The sequence below is a fragment of the Eptesicus fuscus genome, chromosome 8, assembly GCF_027574615.1.
Source record: "Eptesicus fuscus isolate TK198812 chromosome 8, DD_ASM_mEF_20220401, whole genome shotgun sequence".
In the NCBI taxonomy this organism is placed as follows: Eukaryota; Metazoa; Chordata; class Mammalia; order Chiroptera; family Vespertilionidae; genus Eptesicus; species Eptesicus fuscus.
In genome coordinates, this window is record NC_072480.1 from 85,589,642 (window position 1) to 85,615,483 (window position 25,842).

The 25,842-nt window shown below is 37.4% G+C and overlaps 1 protein-coding gene, 1 non-coding gene and 1 pseudogene across 2 annotated transcripts in view; all 3 read right to left on the minus strand.

Moving 5' to 3' along the window:
• Positions 1–25,842, minus strand: part of NRG1 (neuregulin 1) — a 993,276-nt gene that overhangs the window by 113,397 nt on the left and 854,037 nt on the right. Inside the window, exons 4-5 of the mRNA XM_054720058.1 lie at positions 24,984–25,034; positions 22,648–22,698 (exon numbers count right to left, since the gene is read on the minus strand). Of these exons, the coding sequence (XP_054576033.1) occupies positions 22,648–22,698; positions 24,984–25,034 (102 nt within the window). The remainder of the gene's footprint in view (positions 1–22,647; positions 22,699–24,983; positions 25,035–25,842) is intronic.
• Positions 2,918–4,215, minus strand: LOC103290320 (eIF5-mimic protein 2-like; annotated as a pseudogene).
• LOC114233288 (U6 spliceosomal RNA) lies at positions 12,286–12,393 on the minus strand. The gene has a single exon (XR_003619437.2). It is a non-coding gene; the product is annotated as a U6 spliceosomal RNA (small nuclear RNA).

Below are 25,842 nucleotides of genomic sequence, written 5' to 3' on the forward strand. Positions count from 1 at the left end.
TTTTACTCTCAAGACATATAACAAATGTACAAGGAGTAATTTGGACTTTTGTGTGCATGTACATGTACAATCTCATTTAAATAAAACAATAAAGGCTGTACTTTGATGCAGAAAAATAAATAAAAAATAAGGGGAAAATGCCTCTGATAATCAATGCTAGTTTAATACAAATTCCATAAAGTTTATAAAATGAAGGAATTGAACCTGATTTATACTTAGGCAGTAGCTATTCGTTTAGAGTTCAATTGCTTGTCAGCTGAGTCTATAAACTGGTCCCCAAATCAATCCAGAAATGCAGTGGATAGTACAGCATATCACTATTACAAATGCTCTAGGTAGAAATGTGTTAGTTTGATTTACATTTTCCTTAGAGGCTACCCAGTTCTCTCTACTTTTTGCTGAAAAAATAAAAATATAAGGCTGCACCAAAGGGAAAAAATAGAGGAGTACATATGCAGTCTCCAGCACTGACTTGGCATTCCAAGTGAGTCATCCAACCAGCAATACTGTTGTAAGGTCACAGCCTTTTGATGCTCAGAGACATGAAGAATCTCATTTAAAATCCAATGGCAGCCTCATATTTTTCTGCTGCTTCCCAGTCCAAAGGATGGAAACTTTTTCTGCATTGTTACACTTTTAATGCCTTTAAAAATATAAATGTGAAAGCTGAAAGATAAAAATATCGTATGATTTGACCTCCAATTCGAACCTTCCAATCAGAATTGTTTAAGAATGACTGTTTCTTTCCTTTCCTTTCTATTTCAGAAATTATTTGAAAATAAAGGATTTAGGCTTAACACAAAGATAAACTGTAATCTCAAAAATAATTAAATTTTTTCACTGGCTGAATGTTGGAGGTAAATAGAATAGGCCTTACCCATAAATTTTATTTTATACAAGAAGAAAAAATGTCCCAGAGGGTAAAAATAATGTTCCTGGAGTCACACCAACATTAATTTCAGAATTATGAGTATAATTCATGTCGATTGCTCCTCCCCTTTCAATTCATTTCTTCAAAAGAAAGCTCTTTGGTTATGTTCTGCCAATTAGATAGAAAGGAACAGTAGAGTGGACAGTTTAGATTTTCTCCCATTACTACCATGAATTATGTCTGTAGATATATCTCACTTTCTTTTTTCCATTGATCTTTAGAGAGAGAGTAGAAGGGAGGGAGGAGGGAGACATAGAGTGAGAGAAACATCTATGTGAAAAGACACATTTACTAGTTGCCTCCTGCACACGCACCATGGGGCCGTGGATGGAGCCTGCAATCGAGGTATGTGCCCTTGACTGGGAATTGAACCCATGACGAATCTGTCTGAGGGCCGACACTCTAACCACTGAACAATTCTGGCTGGGGCTAGATATATCTCACTTTGACCTTTCACTGTGACTGTCTATTTGGAAGTTTACTTTATTTAATGCTCCCAAGACTACTTTTGGTCACAATACTACAGAACATTCAGACCCTTTTTCTGAATGTTATTCAGAGACTAATATTCACATTTGAACTCAGTTATTCAACAGCATTTCATCACAGTGAGGGGACACACAGAAAGTGGGCTGTTGAGCCCCATAACTTTCATTGAGAACAGGTTGGAGATCAGACATTAAACAATTGAAACATTACAGTGAGCTTTATGCTTACATGGGAAGGTATGGGATAAAGAGACTCTAGTGGATGGAAGAGAGCTTAAGTCCAGGACAGTCACCCCAAAATAGGAATCAGCCTCACATTATTGCAAAGGTTCAAAAACACACAGCATCAGGAATTGCTAATACCTGAGAGTTGGTGAGCCAAGGTGCCTTCTTCTTTTAATTTGGAGAAATAGAAGACTGGCACAGGGGAAGGAGGGATTGTCAGGAATAGGAAAAAGAAAGCTGCTGATGACTGGGTTCTGCTCTGAAATATCATGACTAGAAAATGCCAGGTCCAAATATGATGACTCACTTCAGAGAAACCTATATTCTATTTGTTAGCCTAATCCTTCACCTATATATTCTTTCAGAGAATGTAATAAAATAAATGTGTCATGCATACTGGGATATTTGGGGAGAAAATGCACTCAGGAGTACAACTTACTTAAAATTGCATCAAACATAAAAAAGGTTGATGGATAGATAATATGTGATAAAGCAAAATGTCAAGTGTAAAATCTAGATAGTAGGCTTAAGTTGTTTACTGTACAACTCTATAACTTTTCTGTATGTTTAAAAATTCTATAATAAAATGCTGATAAACCTTTTGAAAAAAAATTTTTCATGGCTATTTCTGGCCACCATATAAGGCAGAGAACCCATCTTAATCTACTGTAGTAAGTTTTATTATTAAAAACTCTTTAGCCAATGCCCCTCCCAAAAAAATATACCAATTCCACATTCAGTAACCTGCATGGTTACATCTCTTCCTCCCTCCACTACATGCCCCATCCCCACCCACCTTCTCCTACTACTCTTACTTTAAGAAATTGACTTTTGTTTTGTCTTGTTTTTTGAGACTTTGGATACTTTTAGAGTTTAATTTGCAAACAGAATTTTTATAACAAATTATTTTTAACCAAATCATATCTTGAAAACTGTTTATATAGAAAACCCAGGAAAAAAAGTGAACTGTTCATTGTGTAAGGTATTAAATTACATTATTATAGTAGAAAATACAGGAGGGAGAAGATAACTGAAAAGACTAATGCAACGTTAGATTCAAATCTACAGCTCCTGTAGCTACTTAAAACATGGTTTTAGAAACTAAACCCAACATTTCCAGTAACCATAGAAACAGTTAAAATAAAATTTGCCATGAAAGCCCTTATATCATGCTTGATATAGGGAGGTAGGAAGATGTAAGAACCAGGACACATGAGACATGACATTTTATCTCCAACTCCCGTTTGCTTTACTGAGGGTGTCGTTTCAAAATTCAGTCGCATTCTTCAGCTTCAGACTCAGATTCGTCCTCAGCATTTTTGAGCCACTCCACAAACTTTTTCACTTGTTCAAGGAAGACACCTTTCCCCTTTGCAACATGCGCATCTTTGTACCATTTCAGAATGGGCTCCTCACTCAGGACTTCAGCTTTATAAAACAGCACCACTATTTTCTGGAAGGTTTCATGAAATGAATGTCATCATAGCAATACTCCTGAGTCTTCAGTAACAGAGTCAGCTCAGCCTGACCTTGAGTAGTGAAGGCAGCAGCAAGGAGAGGGCTGTATTGCTTCAAGTGCTTGATGGCTTGCTCTGCTACAAGCTCCTCTTTGTTGTTCCATTCCATGGTGCTCATCACACTGGACCAGATTAATCCAATGACAATCGGTTCTGGGATGTTGTTGTTTTTTTCATCTCCTCCTTGACATACAAAATTATATCCTTAAATGGATCACCACGGGACATCTGTTCTTGAAGCTCTTTCTGGAGTTCTTTACAAGCTCCTATGGTTTGCTGATTCCGAACATATTCTGAAAGCTCTTTTAAACCCGCCTCAGTGAAATACTTTGTGAAGTGTTCAACGCTTTGTTTATTGGCAGGAAAAAGTTCCATCAGTCTGTTATCCATGCTGACTTTCTGAAGACTTGAAGCTACTGCATTGATGTCTTTTTCATTTATCCATGATTTAAAGAGCTTTACAGCAAAAGCTGCTGAAACCCCTTCTTTAACCAAATTCTCATTATAAAGGCTATTAAGAATGGATGCATTGTTTCATTAGTCAGAAGAACACCAGTCCACATAGCCAGCTTGTTCCTCTCCGACTCCGGAAAACCCTTTCAGAACAGCAGCAGCTCTTTCACTTCATCTTCAAAACCTTTCTCCAGGTATTTGTAGCGCCAGATTAACTTGTTAAAAACCCGAGCAAATGCTTGCATGGTCTCTAGGTCTTCTTGTGATGCAAACACAGACATCTGTACGCATCATGTCATCTGCCAGTGTACCACCTGGGACCAGCATTCCCCGGCCACCACGATGTCAAAGAGTGTTTCTGCATATCGGTGGTAATCCAGTTTTGCTTCAGAAGCATCAAGAAACTTTGCTACTGCTTCCAAATCAGCACCAGTTTCACTTAAGCCTTGAATAATACAGTCTTGAAACTGAGTAGGGTCAAACCTCTCTTTTTCATCTCTTTTTCTGGTTTTAAAACGCTGGCCTGATAGCGTTGGCTTTTGCTGCTTTTGATTATTCATAAAAGACACCCGAATTTAAGGCAAAGAGAAAAGGGCCAGAAATTCCACATATGGCGACAACTGCGGTGGTCTGATGGTCCCTTCTCAGCGACCGGAACTCAAGACATTGACTTTTAAGATGAATGTTAATATTATATTAAGAATATAAGATCCATATAATCAGAACCACTATCAAATGACAGTGAAGTATCTTGATATGACAAACCATTAGTTGCCTCAGAAAATCTAAGACCTTTTCCTGACCCCTCCCCCCATACCATTTATTTATTGAGAAGATATTTTTTATGCTATACTTTAATCATTAGGGGATTGGAACACCTATGAATAATGTGACTAGGAAACTTGTAAAGTTCACACTCCTGACAAAATCAGAAGGGTTAGACAGTAAGCTTCATTCTGTTGGAAAAAAATAGAATCTTTTTATTGTTAATGACATTCCCATCTTGACAATATCTTTTCCAATGGTCAACTGGTCAGGGGACACAATAAGGCCAAAGGTTCTGATGTAGATGGAGGTTGAACTTCTCCACGGCTGTTCTTCCCACCCAGCTATGCATACAGATATCTTATAAAACTAGTAAATATTTATGATGCAGTACAAAGCCCCTCTAAAAGCATCTGTATTTAACTAAATCATGATACTGACAGCAAGAGGCCTGCAGAGTAATTTAACCTAGCAGGAAAAGTACTTCTTTTACATATCACTGCAGTGCAGAGTTTCAACCAGATGCTTCTTTCTGCCCCCATATACCTCCCATAAGAAGGAAAGCTTAATTGAAATGGTTCAGAAGGCTTTCAAACAGCCTTCTCAAATGAAACATAAATCTTCAGAAGTGTTTCTCAAAAATTCTTCTTTGAGGCTTTGCCATCACTGTCACTGGAGGTCAGACAACCCATTTTCAGGTTAAGTCCTCTTCACCCCAGATTACATACCTGAATTTAGCCCCCTTTTTTTCTTCCATCCTGACCTTTCAAATGTTTACTACTGCAGTCTATACTGATCAATATCAAAGTCATCCAAAAGGATCCCCTCATTCTTCCCTTTCACCTACAAAAGACTCCAAGGAAAAAAACTGTGAGTGGGTATATCAAAAGTTAAATTATTGTTAACCACTCACACCCTAAAAGCCAAAGAATTTACAGGGATCAATACCATCTCACACCTGTCAGAATGGCTATCGTCAACAAATCAACAAACGACAAGTGCTGGCGAGGATGTGAGAAAAAGGAACCCTCTTACACTGCTGGTGGGAATGCAAGACAGTATGGCGTTTCCTCAAAAAGTTAAAAATGGAACTCCCATTTGACCCAGTAATAACACTTCTAGGACTATATCCCAAGAAACCAGAAACACCAATCAGAAAGGATATATGCACCCATATGTTCATAGCAGCACAATTCACAATAGCTAAGATTTGGAAACAACCTAAGTGCCCATCAGCAGATGAGTGGATAAAAAAAAAATTTGGGGGTACATCTACACAATGGAATACTATGCCGCTATAAAAAAGAAGGAACTTTTACCATTTGTAACAGCATGCATGGAACTGGAGAGCATTATGCTAAGTGAAATAAGCCAGTCAGAGAAAGATAAATATCACATGATCTCACTAATATAATGATCAACATAAACTGATGAATAAAAACAGATCCAGAGACAAATGGCAGGGGAGGAGGATGGGGTTAGAGAGCAACCAAAGGACTTGTATGCATGCATACTAGCATAACCAATTGACACAGACCCTGGGGCAGGTGGGGGCTTGCCTGGGATGGGAATGACTGGGGGCGGGGTCAATTGGGGGAAAAGGAGACATATGTAAAACTTTAGACAATAAATAAATAAAAAAGAAAAAGAAATACTATACTTAAGCAGTTTTCCAAGGTACCTAAGCATTTGGTGATGCAAAAGAACAGCAGGTAGAGATTTCTGAAATTTAAAAGAGATATAAAAGTGCAATGAAAAGTCAACACATTTTTAGGCATCTCAGGCTCAGAGTTAGCTGTACTTCTAGAGTCAGGTGGTTTTAAAATAACCTATGGCTGTCGAATAGGTACAAAATAATTGCTTCAGTGGTAAATATGTTGTGAAAAAAATAAAGACTAAATGCTTGAGTTGTCCACCTCAAAATGAAATGATATTATTGAAATTCAGCCAACATGCAGCAACTGATTTGTAAATTTGCTGCTCAGCATTTAAACTAACTTCATCTCACAGTCTGGCAGGTAAAATATACAAATCCCAAGGATGACCTGCTTCTCAAAAGTAGATTTCATATTTAAGGTCACTGTCTTATATATAATAAAAATAGCCACTATTTCTAAAGACTCAAGATATATGTTAATTTATCTAGCTCTCCATCTAAATGCATCCCCCAAAAAATGTTTACTAAGTGGCTACTTATCTCACAGACATTGTGCTAGGGCTTATAGATTTGGTAGCAGGAAGATAAAATAATTTCCATCATACGGTCTCTTTTCTGTCTGAAGTAGTGAGGCTATCTGCTGAGAGGAAAGGCATGATTCAAATTTTGAGAGTGGTAAGGTCTGAGTCATCTTGGAAAGTAGAAGAGAGGAATGACTGTGAAAAACAGAGCAGGTTGGACATTGTGGCAAGTAGAATATTTGTATCAGTCCTTCCTACTTTATAATCCTCACTACCAGCACCTTATTTCTCTTCTTGAGAATTATACTGTAAAAGTGCACCAATGGAAGTCTTTAAAAAGAAAAAAAGGTCACTGACAACATAAGAAATGAGATAGAAGGTATTCAGGGATAAATGTTGATGAAAGACATGACTTGGGGTGGTGAAAACATAATACGGTACAATAGACAGATGATGTATTATAGAATTGTATACCTAAAACCTATATAATTTTATTAACCAATGTACTCCAATAAATTCAATAAAAAAGAAATGCTTTTCTTTTGAGCTCTCCAGTACTTGGGCCCAAGCAAGACTGAAGTTGGGGGAGAGAAGAGGAAGAGAAGAGGAAAAGAACAATTATGATGATAGTAATGCATAGGCTCATATACACAACACAACTTCCATTTATAAAACTTTTACTTCTCAGAACATTGCATCTTCTTGCAACACCAGAATTTAATCTCCAGCATTAGATGGCCCTCTTCATTATGATGTGTGGCTTAACTCTGGCCATGATAAAAACCAACCCATTTAATGATGTTGACAGTAAGTACATGAATCAAAAAACTTGAAGTTACTACATAGTATGATGCCTTTCTGCTATAGATTTCTCCTAATATGAACAAGATGAGGGGGAAAGACATGCCCTAAATCCAGAGTTGAGTGGAAAAATTTAACTTCTCTTCAATTTTTTAGATAAATTAAATCAATATTTGGAAACACTGTAAATTAGAGCAAGTTAAAAATTATAATGAAAAGAGAGGTCTGGCCGTTAGTGAATTAATGCATTGTCTGTCACTTATTTCCCATGTAGTTTTTAAAACATATGCCTTAATTCTCAGTTTTTCCACATCAGTTTTAGTTAATCTTCTCTCTACTTCCTTTGGTAACTTCATTCATTCATTCATTCATTCAATAATTATTCAGTAAGAATCTAATAAGTGCCAGGCCCAACACAAGGCAGAGAAAAAGAGAGAAAGATACTGCAGTGAGTCCTTGCTTCCATGGTTACGAATTCTAATGGAGGACTTAGTTTTCCTAATGCCAGTCTGGCACAAATGCAAATTCTTTCAAAGTGAGAGCCCGTAGTCTTATAATTAATTTTGTTTGTGTGGTAGACATACTGTGGAGTGACTTAAAAAAATGAGCCTGTCAGGAAACACTGTTTATTGTATACGCATGCCTAAGTGTCTGAGGTTTTTCCTTCACTCAGGATCCAGTTATGAAAATGTTTTCCTCTGATAGTGTTTTGTTTTGACTAGTGATAGAAGAAGAATGCAGAGATTCAGTTCCAGAGGGACCATGCCTAGTCAAGAGGCCTCTGGAAATGTTGGACAATCAGAAGCATAAAACAAATTCCATCTATTTCCATCCTCAGTAACCATCAAAACAAAACTCACCAAAACAGACAAGGCTAGAGTAGTAATTTGACAGTTGGCTTATTTTCTTAAAGTTATTGGTTTGATTGTCTTTGATGGGGAGATTAAAATAAATCAATCAAATAAAATATTAATGTATTTCAGTGTTATCTTTATGGTGAATTGAAGATTTCTTCTTTGTCGGTGATGCCAATGCACAGTTTTAAAGTATATTTAATCAAATTTCCTGAATTGTTAAGGAAATGTTTTAATTTCACAGACATTTTGACCTTTCAAAACAGAAAAAAATATATATATTGTGGTCAAAACGAAAGAAAAATTTTTATTACATGCATACAGATATAGAACTGATGATTTGATTTAAAAATTGGTTGCTTATAGAAACTAGTTTAATCAATGAGGAAGTTCAACATGAGTCAAAGAAATAAGGATTAGTTATTTGACAGAATTCATTTGGTAACTACTTTGGATCTGCAAAATCACTGACATGGCAAAAGCTAAAGATGTTTTTAAGTTTTACAATTTAAGTTAAAAGCCATAATCTTCATAAATACATGAAATGTGCAGTTGATGGTAATTAAAAGAAATCCATAATAAAATGATCAGAATTAACATTGCTTGTCCAGTTAGAAACATGATTTTTCCTCCTTTCAATTAAATTTGATGAAAGTATGCAAGGCTCAGAGTAACCTGCTTCTCATTCAACATCTAAATCAATTTGAATTTTTTATCTTTACAACATAATTTTCATACTGAACACTGTCATAATGTGACTGCCCAATGATGGCTTTCATGCCATCAATCTACCTGGGGTGTTAGGTATTTAACTAATATCCCGCTATTGTTCTAAGGACAAGTGTGCACACTCCCAAAAAGTCAATAAACTCTGTGCAAACTAAAAGACGTTTTAAAAATAAGGAGTAAATTAGATCTAATTATGGACAATAGAGGTTCAAGAGATCCTAGTTTAACATGATGAGCATTTTTCCATGTTGAATTAAGCACGCAGTTCAGTCAGCAAAGATATTCTTTTTATATATCTTGTTTATGTCTACCCTAAATATCATAAGCATTCCATTAGCATTAACCCAGTGATTAATGCATATGTGATGGAGTCAGGTTCTAATCAGTGATAATAACTGCCTGCAACTATTTCCCGAATCGTTCATCTCCCAACTCTTTTTCTCTGACTAACAAAGACATGCCTACCAAAGTCTAAGGGTTCATGTAGTTACAGGAAACCAGATGCATTATTTAGAAGGATGCAGAGGCTAGAATGTTCGGCTATGCCGCTTACCCTAGCAGTAGTAGACTAAGCTATTGGCAATAGGAGCCTTGCCAGTGCATTAGAAGATGAGATGGAAGGGATGCCTGCCAAATAAAATAGCTAAGTAATAACAAATGTTAAAGAGCCTTGGGGGTTGGAGGGAGTCCTAGCTCACAGCCGAAGACAATTCAGATCACCAAGCTTCCGCATCGATGCAGAAAGGAGAGGCATAATCCCAATTAATTCTTTGCGTCTTCACCTTCTTGACTGCTCGCTTTTTAATTACAGTTATGCATTCTTTCTATTTAAGTTACTATAGTGTCTGTATACAAATGGGAAAATTACAACTGGTATAAAATAGGTGTGGTGCAAACTATCAGATTTCAAGTTCAAGTATAATTAATTGTGTATTTGTATTGCCTACCCTGTTTAGAAATTCATATTGCTGTTCTAGTGATACAGAACAAATGGGTAGTTTTGCCATTTGATTTCAAAGCAAAAAGAAATGCATCCACAAAAAAGTCACAATTCCTTATTCTTCGTGTGTTCAAAACGGATCTATTGCTACAGACAGATACCTGTCATGGCTTTAAGTAGATTTTGAGATAGTGCCATTCAAGTTTCATCTTGTGTTTAATCATTGTCAGTCACTGGGAATTTACACCACAGTACAACAAAAGGCTGCATGCAGCAGGGGATGAGAGTGCCATCTTCACTGGAAACTGACAAAAGAAGTCAATCCAAACACACACAAAAATAGAACTTACTGCAGGAATTATTAAAACCAAATAGCCTGTCATATAAATCTGGGATTTAAACAAAAAGCTATGGTTTTTATTCTGTATGTCAAAATTGATCTGAAAATTAACATCCATCAAAATCAAGGAAGAAGTAGCTGAGGTCATGTATCACATATTCTGTTTATTCTATTCTTTTAATAACCTGAGTTTCAGATATTTAATACATATACCTTTTATCTGCCATAACATGCTCAGCCTTCTCCCTCCATCCCCAAAGTGTGTGTACTAGAGGATGAAGGCGGAGAGGTTCATGGTATTTCTTCAAAATTATCCAAGTACCAAGCAAGCAATTTATTTATACAAATATATAAGCATTCTAGTTTTCATGCCTTTTATCATAGTAAATATGTGTATATTTTTTGTACCTTACTCAGGAACCTTGACTCATAAAACTGACTTGGTCTAAGTAAACTCATTAGGGAAAAAGACCATTGTTAAACTTAGCTGCAATGACCACGTGCCCTCTAAAAAGAATAGCATGATTGAAGTCATAAGAGGAGCCCTCTGAGGGTTTTCCTTTCACTGTCTACTTCTATTGTCAGTGGGTGAAAAGAACTCAGGACATGGAGTCAGAGGTGCTGGAGTGAAACCCTGCTTCTACCAACACCCGCTATATAAGCTTGACAAATATTAAATTGTCTCAGCCCCTCAGTTTCCCCACCTGTAAAATGGGACTGTTTTATTTCATCTATTCTCAGATGAAAATACCTGACACATAGTAGGTGCTCAATAAAATATTATTTACTTTATTATAATGATTATTTTTAGTAATAATAAAAGAAAACTCAACCTTATTAAAGCTATGGTGACATTCATTCCCTTATTCCCAAATAAGTGACTGACTTTTCAGCACCACAGGGTGGAACAGCGACCAACCAGTTAATATGGGTGTTTGCAGGTATTTTGTAATAATCCCATCTAAAGTGAAACAGTCTTATAAATCGCCACATAAATAATTTTTTGTTATAAAATGAAGAAAACTTCCAGATATAAAAGCCAGGAAATTTTAAAATGGAAGCATATGGTGTGTGAAATACTTCTCAAATTGTTTTAAAATCTCTAATAAATATTATTTAAGTCAAGGTTATTTTTTTAAACTCTGTTTTGAAAATATTTAAATATTTGTTTTCATGATTTAAGATTTAGGTGGGGTTTTTTTTATAAGAACATATGTGTACAACTTTTAAAAAATGGTGTTAACATAACTTTAAAAATCACCTCATCGTTAATATCTATTTAACGAATACTCTCTAGGAACCTGGGTGGTGATATGTTAGGGCAGTGGTCGGCAAACTCATTAGTCAACAGAGCCAAATATCAACAGTACGTCTGAAATTTCTTTTGAGAGCCAAATTTTTAAAACTTAAACTTCTTCTAACGCCACTTCTTCAAAATAGACTCGCCCAGGCCGTGGTATTTTGTGGAAGAGCCACACTCAAGGGGCCAAAGAGCTGCATGTGGCTCGCGAGCCGCAGTTTGCTGACCACGGTTTTAGGGGAATGGAGACACAAGTGAACCAAAAGTCCTTCCTTCTAGGCCTTACATTCTAGTTTGGGAACCGATGTGCACACCGGTGTCCATAGTAAGTGTCAAGCTTGCTGTGGACCAGGGCCATGGGAGCACCAAGACAGTGCTGCCGGGGAGTGAGCACAATCCGACATCTCAGCATAACAGTGAAATAACAAAGAGCTTGTTTCACTCCTTGATTAGGCAAAAACGGTTTTTATCACTTCAGAACATCATTTTAATAAAATACACCCAGGTCTGCACTTCAATTCCAAAAGGGGGTGTGGGGTGGGGTGGGGTAGGGGGAGTGGGAAGAGAACAACCAAAGACCTTGTATGCATATATGCATAACCCATGGACATAGACAATAGGGTGATGAAAGCCTGGGGCATGTGCGTGGATGCGGGCTGGATGAGATCAATGGGGGAAAATGGAAGACATATGTAATATTTACAACAACAATGATTTAAAAAATAGATAAAAATAAAAAGGAAGGAAGGACCTGCGACATTTTATTTTATTTTTATTTATTTACTCTTTTTTCGTGTCATCTCTGCGCAGGGGCCATGCTAATCTTCTCTGTATCATTCCAATTTCAGTATACGCGCTGCCGAAGCGAGCACAGACCTGCGGCATTTTAAAACTGAATGAAATTATAGCGGACCCTATTCCTCATGAAGACTCTCTCTCCACCAGAGTTTCTATTAGACTCACTCCTCAGTGTGCTTTTTACTGAATAGATCACAGCCAATGTTCTAGTCCTTAAAAAAAAAAAAAGCAGAAAGTTTTACTGTAATACTCATTTCAGTACTGTAGTGGATGTTATGTTTCATTTTTATTTATTTTTTCATGAGGCTGAACAGTTTTAAATCTCGGCCCCCTTTACCTGCGCAGTAAAAAGGGTTTTAAAGGTTCCAATAAATGCCTTATGTGAGTCGCCTACTTCCTTCCTGAAGCTTATCTTGCTTTCACACACAGTCTCATTTGCACACACGAGGTAATTCTCTTGCCCCCATAATCTATTTATCCTACAACCTACTCAAGGACTCTTTGTATGGTTTATTTTTGCACAGATAACTTGAGGAAAATCTGAACAAAGATGCATTTCTGCTTTGGAGCATTGGGGACATGAAATTAAGAATGTGCCATGAGGATAATCCATCCGGATCAATTAAAGGGAAATGTCCCAAAATGTGTAAGAAAATTTCTGCGGCCACTTAAATAATTTCCCCCTCAGATATATGCAAGGCTATTCCATTTCATATTTCCTTCAATCATACCACATTTTTATCATAAAAATACCCTGTCTGACAAGGTGGGTTCCCCCTGGTATATTTCATTTGAGGTGGAACATACTAAATTTTATAGTTTTTTTTTTGTTTATTGTTTGTTTGGGGAAAAAATGCAGCAACTTCATTCTCATAGCACTGCAGACTAAACATTATAAATCAAATAGCAGAAACAGGGCCATCAATCTTTAAATGTACCACTCGCTATTTGACCTTAGTTGTTACTTAGCATATCCCTGTCTATATTTTACTTTTCTGCTATTGAAATGGACAAATTAATAGCCCCAAATTCCTTTTAAAAGTGAAATAAAGACTTATAAAATGTATCATTACAAATAAAAGTTCTTGCAATATTTAACAAAGGCAATCTCAGTCTGTTTCTCCCTCCTTCTCTCCCCTGTCACATTTCTAAAAAAGAAGCTTAATATTCACTGAAAAAAAAAAAAAAAAAAAAAAAAGCTCTGAACTATCAGAGCAAAGAACAAAATGATAACTCATGTTTGATGAGCAAATCCACCTACACACCAAATCTCCAATATAAGAGACAGTCATGGACTTGAATGAAGATGAGCACAGCTTTAGGCTAGAACCCACAATGGCCCATAATACTGGTTATGAAGATTTAGCTGACCTCTGGCAGACGGAGAGAAAAATGAAAAGTGCCATTGCAGCAGTTCTTTGGTGATTAGTTGAACTATGCATACAGAGTGCCTTTATTAAAGAAATGAAGGAATGCTAGATGCATTATAGCAAGAGGAGGGCAGAGGAAAGTGGGAGATGACCACGGAGTCATCACCTTCTTAGGTTTAGTGGTGCTATCTACGATGCGCACAAAGCCTCCATCAGTGCAATCTCATACTTAAGATCTGCTGAGTTTTCTATGCAATATTAAATGGAATGGGCTAAACATGCCTCTTCCATGTTGAAGGGGAAGGAAGGGAAGGGGAGGAGAGGGGAGGGAAAGGGAGGGAAGGACACTAATCAACATGCAATTACTCTGGTGAATGAAACTAGTAGCTTTTCAAAATCTGCTTAAAAGAACCTGGATCAAGTGCTTTTTGACTTTTAAGTTGAAAGAGCATTTTACAGATTTCAAAATGCTTTCCATGCATTCTAATTTGAAAACTGTAACTCCTTTTCTTTAACATTTTTTTTTTACTCCACAAAAGCATGGGTTCTTGGATTAAAAAAGAGGGCATTCCTAAGAATGATTATAATGAGCTCATTGGTACTAATAAAGAGTCTTTTTAAAATGATATTTCAATTGCCTTCAGTTTTCTACCTCATTATTTAAATGGTGACCCTGCTTTACTTGTGTGCACAATTAATTTTCAATAACATCTATGTTTAATTTTCCTTTTAAATTCTCTGTGACCGATATCTATTTTCTGATTCTTCTGAAGTTAGCTGTAGAGGACCTTGTTGGTTTTGCCTGTCTAGCCTACTCTCCCCTTCTTCAGAGACAGAGCCCTGCTCCCTGTAATGAACCTATAGCATGCAGTTCCCAGGAGGCTAAGCCCATCTGCCTCACTAACCCAAACACACACAGGGCTGGATATCTGACCTTGCCCTGGCCCAAGCAGAGTCATTAATCTCCCTGGATACAGTAATTATTTTAGGGGCAGGCACTTGATGCAAGCAGAGCCAATCAGATTCTCCCTTAAAATTTGCTGTTTGGATAAGGGAGTAGACTGTCTCCTTTTAGATTACGAGCTGCGGGATACAGGCTTAGAGATACCAGCAGCTATCTCCCTGTCAGGCAGAGAAAAGCCACTGAGAATGAAGCTAACATTTGTAGAGAAGCAAAGCACTAAGACTAAGAAACAATCCTGTGATATCTCTTGATCCTCTGGATCAGGCTGGGCCAGCTTTATATTTAAGCTCTTGGAGTTGACTCCTAACAAATCACCATTCAGCGTTTTTGCTGTTTTATTATGCTGTTCCTCACTCCTTCCTCTATCCTGTTCCTTTCTTATTTTATATTTTGGAAGTGGGAAAGCTGTTTCTTATAGCGTTCAGAGACTTTTCATTTAAAGGCCTCTGTTTCCCTCTTCTTATTTCTCAGATCCCTAAATAACTTGGGAAAAAATGAAGAACGAAGAAAGCCACAAAGTTCAGCATAAGAAAATTTATCAAAATCTTGCCAGCTCTGCCCTCCTAGATGCTTTCTTGGTATGTACCTCCCCTGTCTCCATTCTCTGACCTCCACTTCACCATTTCATTGTTTGTTTGTTTGTTTGTTTTTGTTAATCCTCACCTGAGGATACTTTTCCATTGATTTTTAGGGAGGGTGGAAGAGAGAGGGAAAGACAGAGAGAAACAGCAATGTGAGAGAAACACATTGATTGGTTGCCTCCTGCACCCACCACCAGAGCTTAGGACCAGGGGAGGAGCCTGCAACCAAGGTACGTGCTCTTGACCTGAATCAAACCAGGGACCCTTTAGTCCGCAGGCTGACACTCTATCCACTGAGCCAAATGGGCTAGGGCTCCACTTCAGCATTTTTTAAAAATTAAAACTATTTTATATATAATCCATTTTACGAATCTGTCTCTGTGATTAAAATAATTACTGTAGTTTTAATACTTCTCTTAAATAGAAAACATAAAAATGTCCTTCCCTCTCATAGCTAATATACAAAAAGATGGAAGATATTTTTAAAAATTCAAATAAAAAGTACCCATGAGAATAAAATACAGAGAAGTAATTGCTCCAGGTCTGATAATTTTCTACTAACAGATTTAGCTATCATGCAAATAATTTCCAGGATTTGTAATATTATACAATAAATTCAATAGTAGGTAGCCTGGACTAATGCAACACATCTATCCCAAATATAAACTGCCACTGAGGAAAATTTGCCTCTTTGATGAAGATGAGATTCCTATTAAAACAATGGCTCTATGATTATTCCCATCTCTGTGAACAGCATATTTGGAAAAAGACCACATCATTCTCAAAGTAACAAAAGCCAAAGAGTCAGTCACTAAATGATTCTAGACCAACGTCTCTGCCTCATTTTATAGTACTAACTCCTTGAATTGTGTTACCATTAACTAAGGGCTGCTCTCCTGTCCATTTCACTACCTTGTAGATTGTGACAAGTGTACTATTTCAGTAAAAGTTGGCTTTGGGATAACTGGAATAAATGTGATTGCATTCCTGGAATCTTTATAAAAATTCCATCTTGATGCCTTTTATTTTAAAACTAGAGGCCTGGTGCACAGATTTATGCACTGGTGGGGTCCCTCAGCCTGGCCTGCAGGGATCAGGCCGAAACCGGCTCTCCAACATTCCCCAAGGGGTCCTGGATTGTGAGAGGGTGCAGGCCAGGCTGAGGGACCCCACTGGTGCACACTTCCCTCTGAGATTCATTAGTGTGTGCCATGTTTCCATGCCTATGGTTTCCATTCCTGCGTTGAGCATCTGCCCCTTGGTGGTCAGTGCACATCACAGCTACCAGCCGGTTGGCTGGTTGGCTGGTCAGCTGGTCGCTTAGGCATTTATATAGATACTAGAGGCCCAATGCACAAAGATTCGTGCAAGAATGGGCCTTCCTTCCCCTGGCTGCCAGCACCACCTTCTCTCTGGCTGGAGCCGCCTTTTCACTCTGGCCTGGAGCCGCCTTTCCACCTTCCCATGCTGCCCAGAGGCCCGGAGCGGCTGAGGCGGTGTGGAATGCCCCACCCCCGGCTGCTGGGCACTTGTGTATGCAAATTAACCCGCCATCTTTGTTGGGTTAATTTGCATACTCACTCCTGACTGGCTGGTGGGTGTCACGAAGGTATGGTCAATTTGCATATTACTCTTTTATTAGTGTAGATATAGATGGCCTGACCTTGAGCTAGCTGTATGGATCCCATAAGGCTTTGTAATAAAAGACGGTAAGATTTAAAATCAGAAGATTAAGGTTTAAATTTCTGCTCTACTAACTACTTAGTTTTTTAATTTGGACATGTCACATTTCTGAGTCTCAAGTCTTTCATCTGATAAGTGGGATGAAACCTAGGTGACAGAGTTACTGTGTGAAAAAATGATTCAGCCAAAACCGGTTTGGCTCAGTGGATGGAGCATCAGCCTGCGGACTGAAAGGTCCCAGGTTCGATTCCGGTCAAGGGCATGTACCTTGGTTGCGGGCACATCCCCAGTAGGGGGTGTGCAGGAGGCAGCTGATAGATGATTCTCTCTCATCGATGTTTCTAACTCTCTATCCCTCTCTCTTCCTCTCTGTAAAAATCAATAAAATATATTTAAAAAAATGATTCAATAAATAAAACTATGCCTTAGGATATATACAGTATGTACAAATACCAGTTATTTATATATACATAGCACACACACATATAGTTGTATGGTTCAAAAGAATAATTTTGTAGAAGGTTAATTTTAACTAAATACAAAAGGTTAATTATGATTTGGCTATAAGCTTAATCAAAAAATTTGAGATTATCTCGTTCAGTGGTGGAATGCAATGAGAGACATTGAATGACTTCAGAAAGGGCAAAGGCAGAACTGACGTTGCAGGTAGTACTAAGAAAAAAAATAAGATATAATCATTTACAAAATGAACAAACTGAACGTAAGTAATAATCCACCTGAGCATATGAATGGCTGTGATATACAGGTGCCTACTCTTGGTTCACATCATCGTATTGTCTTACACATCGGTAACCAACTCTAAGCAACCAGAAAGACCAGCTGGACAATTCCCTTTTCAAAGCATGCTTCTATTGGTATATGATGCACGGTAATTTGTCCACAACAGACAGAGCCACCACACCCTTGAAAATGCCATGTTTATAAAAATCTGGAAATACAATTTGCATTCAATTAGAAGTCGCTCTCCAACAGAGACAGGGCAGAAGTCATATTTTGCCACCAATAAAGATCTGAAATTGAAATGCTATTTTTCCAGCTGAGAATCATTCAGCAAAAGTCTGAGCAGTTTCCTCCACAATGAAAGCAGGTAAGTCAGTCACAGCTGCGGATGGAATATAAGAACCATGGCTCTAAATCTCACCAATGGGCCAGCAGATCTGGTCTAATCTAATCAATATATATTACTGTGTTGTTCCCAAGTGAAAAACACTGTGTCTCATTATAACCAAAATGTCTCTGTAGACAAAAGATGTTTTTTATTTCCCCTTCAGCTAGCTCTTTTAGGTGCCAAATTAAAGATTGAATTGTTCATTTCATTCAGAGATTTCAAAGACAACTTCCTGGATAAGTTCCTTTAAAATGCAGCCTTAGCTGAGAATATGTAATACTTTGAAAAGACGGTGATTTCTTGGCATAGAACTTTCAGCAGCATCATTTAGACTAAAAATCATTAACTCCTTTCCTCCTCCAACAATACAGATATTGTCCGATATTGCTCACATAAGATGCAAAGACTCCCCTGAGTTCCATTCTCTCTTCAGGGCCACATCACTCTTTTAGGCACTAGCTGTCTTCCTGATACAGGGGAGACTGCTGAACAGTAAAGCTGTGCTATATGGGTCATATCCATTTCCCCCATTAGGCTTGCCCAGTATGGGTTTGAGATGCACAAGATTATACAGACATAGAAACTGAGTCCGGGGAGAATAATAACTTGCCTAAGATTACACAGTCATTTGCAGCAGTAGTATTTAGACTTAAGAGCATGAATCCTTCCGAAGTGTGTGTTCTTTCCATTTCCCTCACCACCGGGCATGCTTTGATGTGGAACATAAAGATGACAAGGGCTCAGCTGGTTCCAGCCAATGCGTTTGCCTTAATCTACCAAACAGACTCCCAATCCACTTTGTAGCAAAGAGTACTCTTCAGTCTATTCTCAGAATCTCATTCTTTTTAACATTAAGTTTATTTTTCTCTGAGGCGACTAAACCTCACACATCATTGTATTGACTAAGTTTGAATCCTGCTTGTGTGACTTTAGACAAGACACATCAGTTTCTTCATGTGAAAAATGGAATAAGGTTTTGTGAGAACCATGAGCCTTCACATAAATCACCTAGCCCAGTGCCTGGCACACAGTAAGCCTTCAATGAACATTTGCTGTTATTATTATTATTATTATTATTACTATTATTATTATTAGAAACATATATTACTACTAAAACTTACCTTTATCTTCTTTCCTATTTCTATTCATTAGGCTTTTTATTTTTGTTTTCCTCGTTTATACATTAAATTGGAATGGATTGTGCTTAATTCACTAAAGTAGCTGGTATAACAATTGTATTTTTTACAGCATTCGACAAAATTGTCGGCCAAATGGGGTCACAGGCAGCTGGCACTTGAGAGAGAAGTCATTAAGGTTTATTCTAAAGAATCCATTTACTTTTTTTGCTGATTCCATGTAAAGCAGGAACAAGATAGTCCAACTGACTGTTTTGTAAGGTTTATGTTCTTCTCCTTCTAAAACCTGTCACTTATGTGTAATAGGACACTGACTATATATTTTAAATCGCAGATGGACTGATTTACAAAAATAATAATAAAACAAAATGAGAAATTATGTTGCTCTTTATCAGGAGGTTATTATAAGAGTCTTAAAAATTATAAATAATGATTCTAAAAATAGTCAATGTACAAGTTCCCAATTTCAAATAAGAAGTAGTTAAAATTTGCCTCACAAAGGGAAGGATTAACTTTGATATTCTGCCAATATTTATGGAATGCTAGGAAAAATAAATACAAAAGGGACAAAAGTGATAAGAGGTTTGTAAATGAAAAATAAATCCCTTAAATACTTCTGTCAAGAATGATTTCTTTATTGTTACAATGATTGAAATTTTTGTTTTTAAAGATTTTTGATTTAAAATTTAAAAAAAAAATTCTGATTAGTATCTAATGACATGGGAATAATGCTATTATATGTTAAGTAAATTGAGGGAGAATGGGTAAGTAGAAAGCCAGAATGAAAAACACTGATTAGAAGAAAATACACTAAAATATCAGCGATGTTATTTTGAATAGGTCGGTGGGCCGTTTTTATTTTCTTCTTTCTGCTTTTTCTATTCCAACATGAAGAGAAAAGGAGAACGCTGGGGAGAGAGGATGTTGGCAGAGAAGACTGGCCTGGCCTCCAGGCGGGGTATCAGCAGGGCCAACAACATAAACTACTACTGCTGAACCCTCTCAAAGGGGCCCGGAGGCTCTCAAACAGGACTGGCAGGAAGAGGACGTAGAGGACGTGTCCCTAGGAGGGTGTGCGCATTGGTACCTGAGAAACTGCAAAGGCACTAAACACAGTATCTTTTTCACTCTGAAAAATCACCCAAAAAGGCACCTCCATCATTAAAACACATCACCGATTTGCTGAATCCATACTCCTTCAGAGCAGCTTTTCAAAATTTACTATAGAAAACGCCCATGTCAACAGTTCAGAGAATCTAGGCCACACAGACATGATTGCCTTGCAATCGCATCGTTCCTCTCTGGCTGAAAGTAAATAAAACCCTGCTCTTCAGGGCTGATTATTTCTAACCCACGTGAACTCTTCCAAGGCCTTTGACTCTTTTATATATTTTGAATCTTGAAGTCCAGCTTATGGCTCTTGCTGATTCTTCAAATTTCACCTCCAGTCTTTACTAAATAGAGATCCGTGTGCGTCACAGCTCTCTGCACTGCAGAGTTCTGCGTGCTGCTGCCTTGAAACGAACCGAGAGCCTCACCGTGCTTTTGTTGTTCTAATCAAGACTGGACTTCAATCCTGCCACTATTGGTTTATAGTTTCCAATCATAGAGCATATTTCATGAGATTTAAAAAATGTATTAATGAATCAATTCAACCATATTTACTGAGAGCCTACTCTAAATGGAAAGGGATGTACAAAACCCGTACACTGAAATATTTTAACATTATGGTACACAAAGCCTTCTTTCTGTGTTTTAAAATCTTTACCAAATATCAGGAACTAATTCTGCTGAGAGTTAGAGATCAGAGTCAGATTTCAAAATTATTTTCTCTCTCAACAGTATTGCAATGAATAGAAATGTAAACTGAGAGATTCATTTCAGTTCCCTAAAGCTCTGGAAAACCAAAAGAAATATTTCTTCCATTCCATAATTACTCGGCTATGCTTAAGGATAGCATCCATCGCCCCATTAATGATAGCATGAAGGGTTCCAATTACAAGAGTTTCAATAACTGTATTCAATGAATCATGCAGTAGAGAAATTATTCACAGAGGGGGGGGGGGGGGGAAAAGCACCAAAAAGAAAAATCTAGTATTTGCTGTTGTATAATAAGCACTCAAAGATATAAAACAAAGCACAACATGATTCCTTAATGCTAGTTAGCTAAAATCTACATAATTGTACTAAGCTTTTCATAAGGGGAATTAAATAACAACTATCCCAAACTCCCCAGACGGATTATCATTTTGTAGTATGTAATGAGTGCCCTTAGAATTCAGAGGAAGCCAATTTAGTCCTTCCTAGCATTTCATTTCCTGTTTGATCTTATAGACTGCTGTCATCAATCCAGTTGAATGATGCTTTATCTAGCTAAAATGTAGCCAAAACATTATACTTCATGCAATAAAATAATAGGCTCACATCACATCATTACAATCCTGGTACCACCAACCTGAAGGGAAACGCTTTAGGTCAAACTGGATCTATTTCAACAGATTTGCAGTACAACTCAAGTTGCCAAAAGTACAGACCTTCTTTTCAAGGGCTTCCTACCATGCTGTTAGCCAAAGGAAACTGTTCCTTAAACACGCTCCAGGTTGGGACTGAATAATCGGGAACATCTATTTATTGAAGAGCTTAGTAAACTGAGAAATGGCTTTAAATAAAGAGCTAACATAAGGGAGAGAAAGACTGTAGTTATACGTTTTATTTTCAAGGTCTGATAAATTCCCCTGTCGGATATCAAAATTTAATGCTATGCTTTTCAGAACTTGTAAGTATGAAAACTATTTTTACTAGTCCTTGCTAATAATGTCTTCAGTTCCCCTGACATAGCACGAGGCACCAATCAGTCTAACAGTTGTAGAACCGCATAAGCACAAAGCGCACTTAACATTCAACAGATGAAAACTAATCTGAGATCTTGCCCAGGGACTTAGCTTTCAAACATTTTCATAATTAGTCACTTGCTATCAAATTTGAATTAAGGGCATCTATATATAGTTTCCTTACTCCATCGCAGCAGGCTTTACAGGAGAACTGAGGAGCTTTGGACCCGGGGCCCCAGACAGCTGCGTATCCTGCTGCAGGCAGTTGCTGAAGGCATCAAGACACACTTAGAAAAACACACACACAAAAAAAAAAAAAACCACAATGTTCTCTATTGCTCACCCAGAACTAGGCCTCTGAGGCTATTGGGTTATTTTCCAATATTTAAAGATATTACATTATCCTAAAATGACCACGTGTGTGGTATCTCTTAATATCCAGATGTATCTTAAGGGGGGTAGCTAGTGGACCCCAAGCATAATAGAGAGCCATTTCGATTCCAAACAGCAAATACCATCTGCTTCCAAACTTGATATACTCCCTACGGGAAGAGGGTAGATGTGAGCAGGGCCTTCGGAAACAGACATTGTTTTGGGTTAAAAACTAGTGAACAGAATATTTAAATATACTTACAGGAAGAAGTATTTGCTCCTTCGGTTGTTACTGATATTCTAATGGGAGACTCTATAAAACATAAAAGTGGAATGAGGTTTACTGAGTCATGCCACTTGGATTCTTACTTTAGAAACTGGCCAGGCTTAGGTATAATCGGGGAAAGGAGGACTAGAAAACAGTGCAACAGAAAAGCTGAAGCATTTCCAAGTCCAAGGAAGATATATGCAATATTCAAAGAGAGCAAAGGAGAATTTCTGTAAGTCCAGATCCAAAGACTTTTGAAAGAGATGAAAATGGAGTGGGTCCATCCACAAAGATCGCCCACACCAACTGCTGCAGGCACTTCCTAGAAATACCAACAGAGCCACAATGCCGGAGAGATAGACAAGTCCTTCTCTGATGTGTGGTCTTGATTTTTAAAAACGTTAAACCAGAGAACAATCCCCATATTAAGAGAGAATAAAAGTCAACTTTCATGCACAGAGAATATAAAAGAAGAATGAGAATATTTTCAGGCAACTTGGTCTGCATAAACATCCTGACCAAACACGGTGCTAAATAAAGTCCATGCACGATCCACTAGGGGAATTATATTAGGATTCAAACAAAACATGCTAAGTAAGTACATAATGCAATCATTAGGGATGTACAGTAGCAAGGTCCTCTTAGGTAGCAAGGATAAGGAAGGAAACCAGTATGTAAGTACAGACCTAGCAGAAAACATAACTCATGCAGAAAAAAACAGCATAGGACCTAAGGGTTTTTATTAGTAAGAAATAAGAACAACTTAGTATCAAAAAAGGATTGAAATTCAGCAGCCAGAAGTTATAATGATTCAAGTTATATATCAAAAGATAATAGTTACACTCTAAATTCCCAAGACAACCACCACATAAATGGAAAAGCTCAGGTTCATAACAGCATCTACTGGAGTTGGATAATTAAGTCCCTACATTTAAAATAATAATAATAAATTCCTGAATGAAAGGTGAAGAGTTTCAGATAACAACAAGTATTTTCTTTTGATCTCTCTTCTCCTTCCTTCCTTCTTTCCTTCCTCTTCCTTTCTTCCTTCCTCCCTCCCTCCCTCCTTCCTTCATACAAATACTTATATCTTAGTAATGGCCCATGAATATGCCCTAAATATGGTCAAAACGATCTAGGATATAGAGAAATTTAGCTTTTATGATTTTTAACAATGGCTTTGAAGGGCAGATTAAAACCTGGTGAAGGTAAGATAAAAAAAAAAAGTTAGATTGTGTTGTGTCAGAGTATATGGCCTCCTATAGGTTCAACAAGCTACAGGATATCATTAAAAAGTAATAATAATAAAGCCAAAACTTTAAATCTGGCGTAATGGAAAGAGTACTGAGTTTGAAGTGTCTGCTCTTCTGAGCTTGCTGAGCTGTATGACTTAACATTCCTAATGCTTCAGCTTTCTCACTTGTAAAATTAAGCAAAATAATGTCTTATTCCATGAATCTGTTGTCATTATGAAATGAGAAATAAAAATCTTAGTAAACTGTAACATAGGAAAAAAAATAAGTTATTATACCTTTGAAGTAAGATTTAAATCCAGGTCTGCAAAAATTTAATCCAGGTCAGCTTCCAGTTGATTATTAATTCTTAAATATGTTAAGGTTCTGATTACTACAGAATTACAGAGACTAAGGAAAAAAATTCCCAGTAGATTAATTAGATTTATAGATAGTGGAAAAATGAATGAATTATGGTTATAATGCATTAATTCACTTGGGTTATATGTAGTATCTGCTCAGTCTATAATTGCTCTCAGCAAATATTATAGGCAAATGAGAAATAAACAAACCAAAAAAAAAAAAAGCAACAAAATGTTTAAAAGTCAATGGCTTGTTTTTTACACTTGATCTTAGCCAAAAGGCCGAGAAGCGATAGTGGCTTGTTTTTTAAGTTTAGGGACCCACAACTGATCATTAAGTGCTCAAAGGTCATATATCAGACATTGATACATTACCCAGGAATAAACTAGGGTGGATGAAAGCGAGCTGAGGCAGCTAAGAAGAGTACCTATAAAGATATAAAACCTGAATTTACAGCCTAGATGACTCCTTTCCTGTTCTTATGTCACTAAATTGTCTCTAGACAAAGATTTCTTTTCCTTGTGCATGCCTCTCAGGCCCAAGTTCAGACATACATCAAGAACTGCATTCCATGAAGCAAAATCCAGAAAGGCAGAAGAGCTGGAGGAAAAAACTGGGCAGAAAACAAGAACAGCTGAAACTTGGATGCAGAGGGGTTCTGATTAGTAGAAGAAGCAGCCAGCAGGGATACCAGTCCTTCCGGTTAGTAACATTTGACGAGCTTATTTTCCTTACCTGGAGACACATATGGTCTTGCAGTTGAGTTTGGCATGCCAGTGTTGACCTCTGCAAAAAAGAAAAGGTGATAGGATATTATGATGTATAATCAGGAGTCCGGGAACTGGTTCCACAGCCTGCCTTCAACCGAAAAATGGGTGTAATAGGAGGAAGTATTGCAAGGGGGTGATGAAAGGCAGGCTTTATCCAAATCCATACAGAGAGTTAGAAATGCAAAAAAAGACTGTCCAGGCAAGCATGTCTTCTTTCTTGAGCAAAGAGCATGAGATGAACTGTGCTAGAATAATTAGGAAGAATTTACTGCCCCCACTGGGGTGAGAGAAGGCAAAGAGGTTGGGGGCTCCTCCTTAGAAAGGAAGGCAGAAATAGCAGAACTAAGAACATCAAAGCTGTAGTCAGAGTTTTAGAATCATAGATCTTTGGAGAATTACATTTTGGTTCAAAAGCAAAAGCAGGCAATGTTTCTAGTTGGGATTGATGGAAAACATCAAGTTCTGGCATTCAACTCTACATAAAATTTCCAATAATAATCAAGAGGGGTGCTTATCATATGATAGACATTTCAGCTGTTCAGGACAGGACACAGAATAAGTAGGCAGCTCCCCCTGCCAAGGAAAGGAAGAATAAACCTGTACACTCTGGACACACCATAATCACGGGACTTGTTCAAACTCTGACTTGCTTTCTTACCACCTTTTTGGTGATAAAAAGAATGATTCTATTGTCTAACTAATTCTGTATTCATTCAGTCCTTCTGAAAAGGTTTTCCATTTGTTAAGATGTAATATTTCCAGTAAGGCATAGTTTTATGAAACCTAGAAAGATGTAGAGATGATAAATACCATTCAACCTTCAC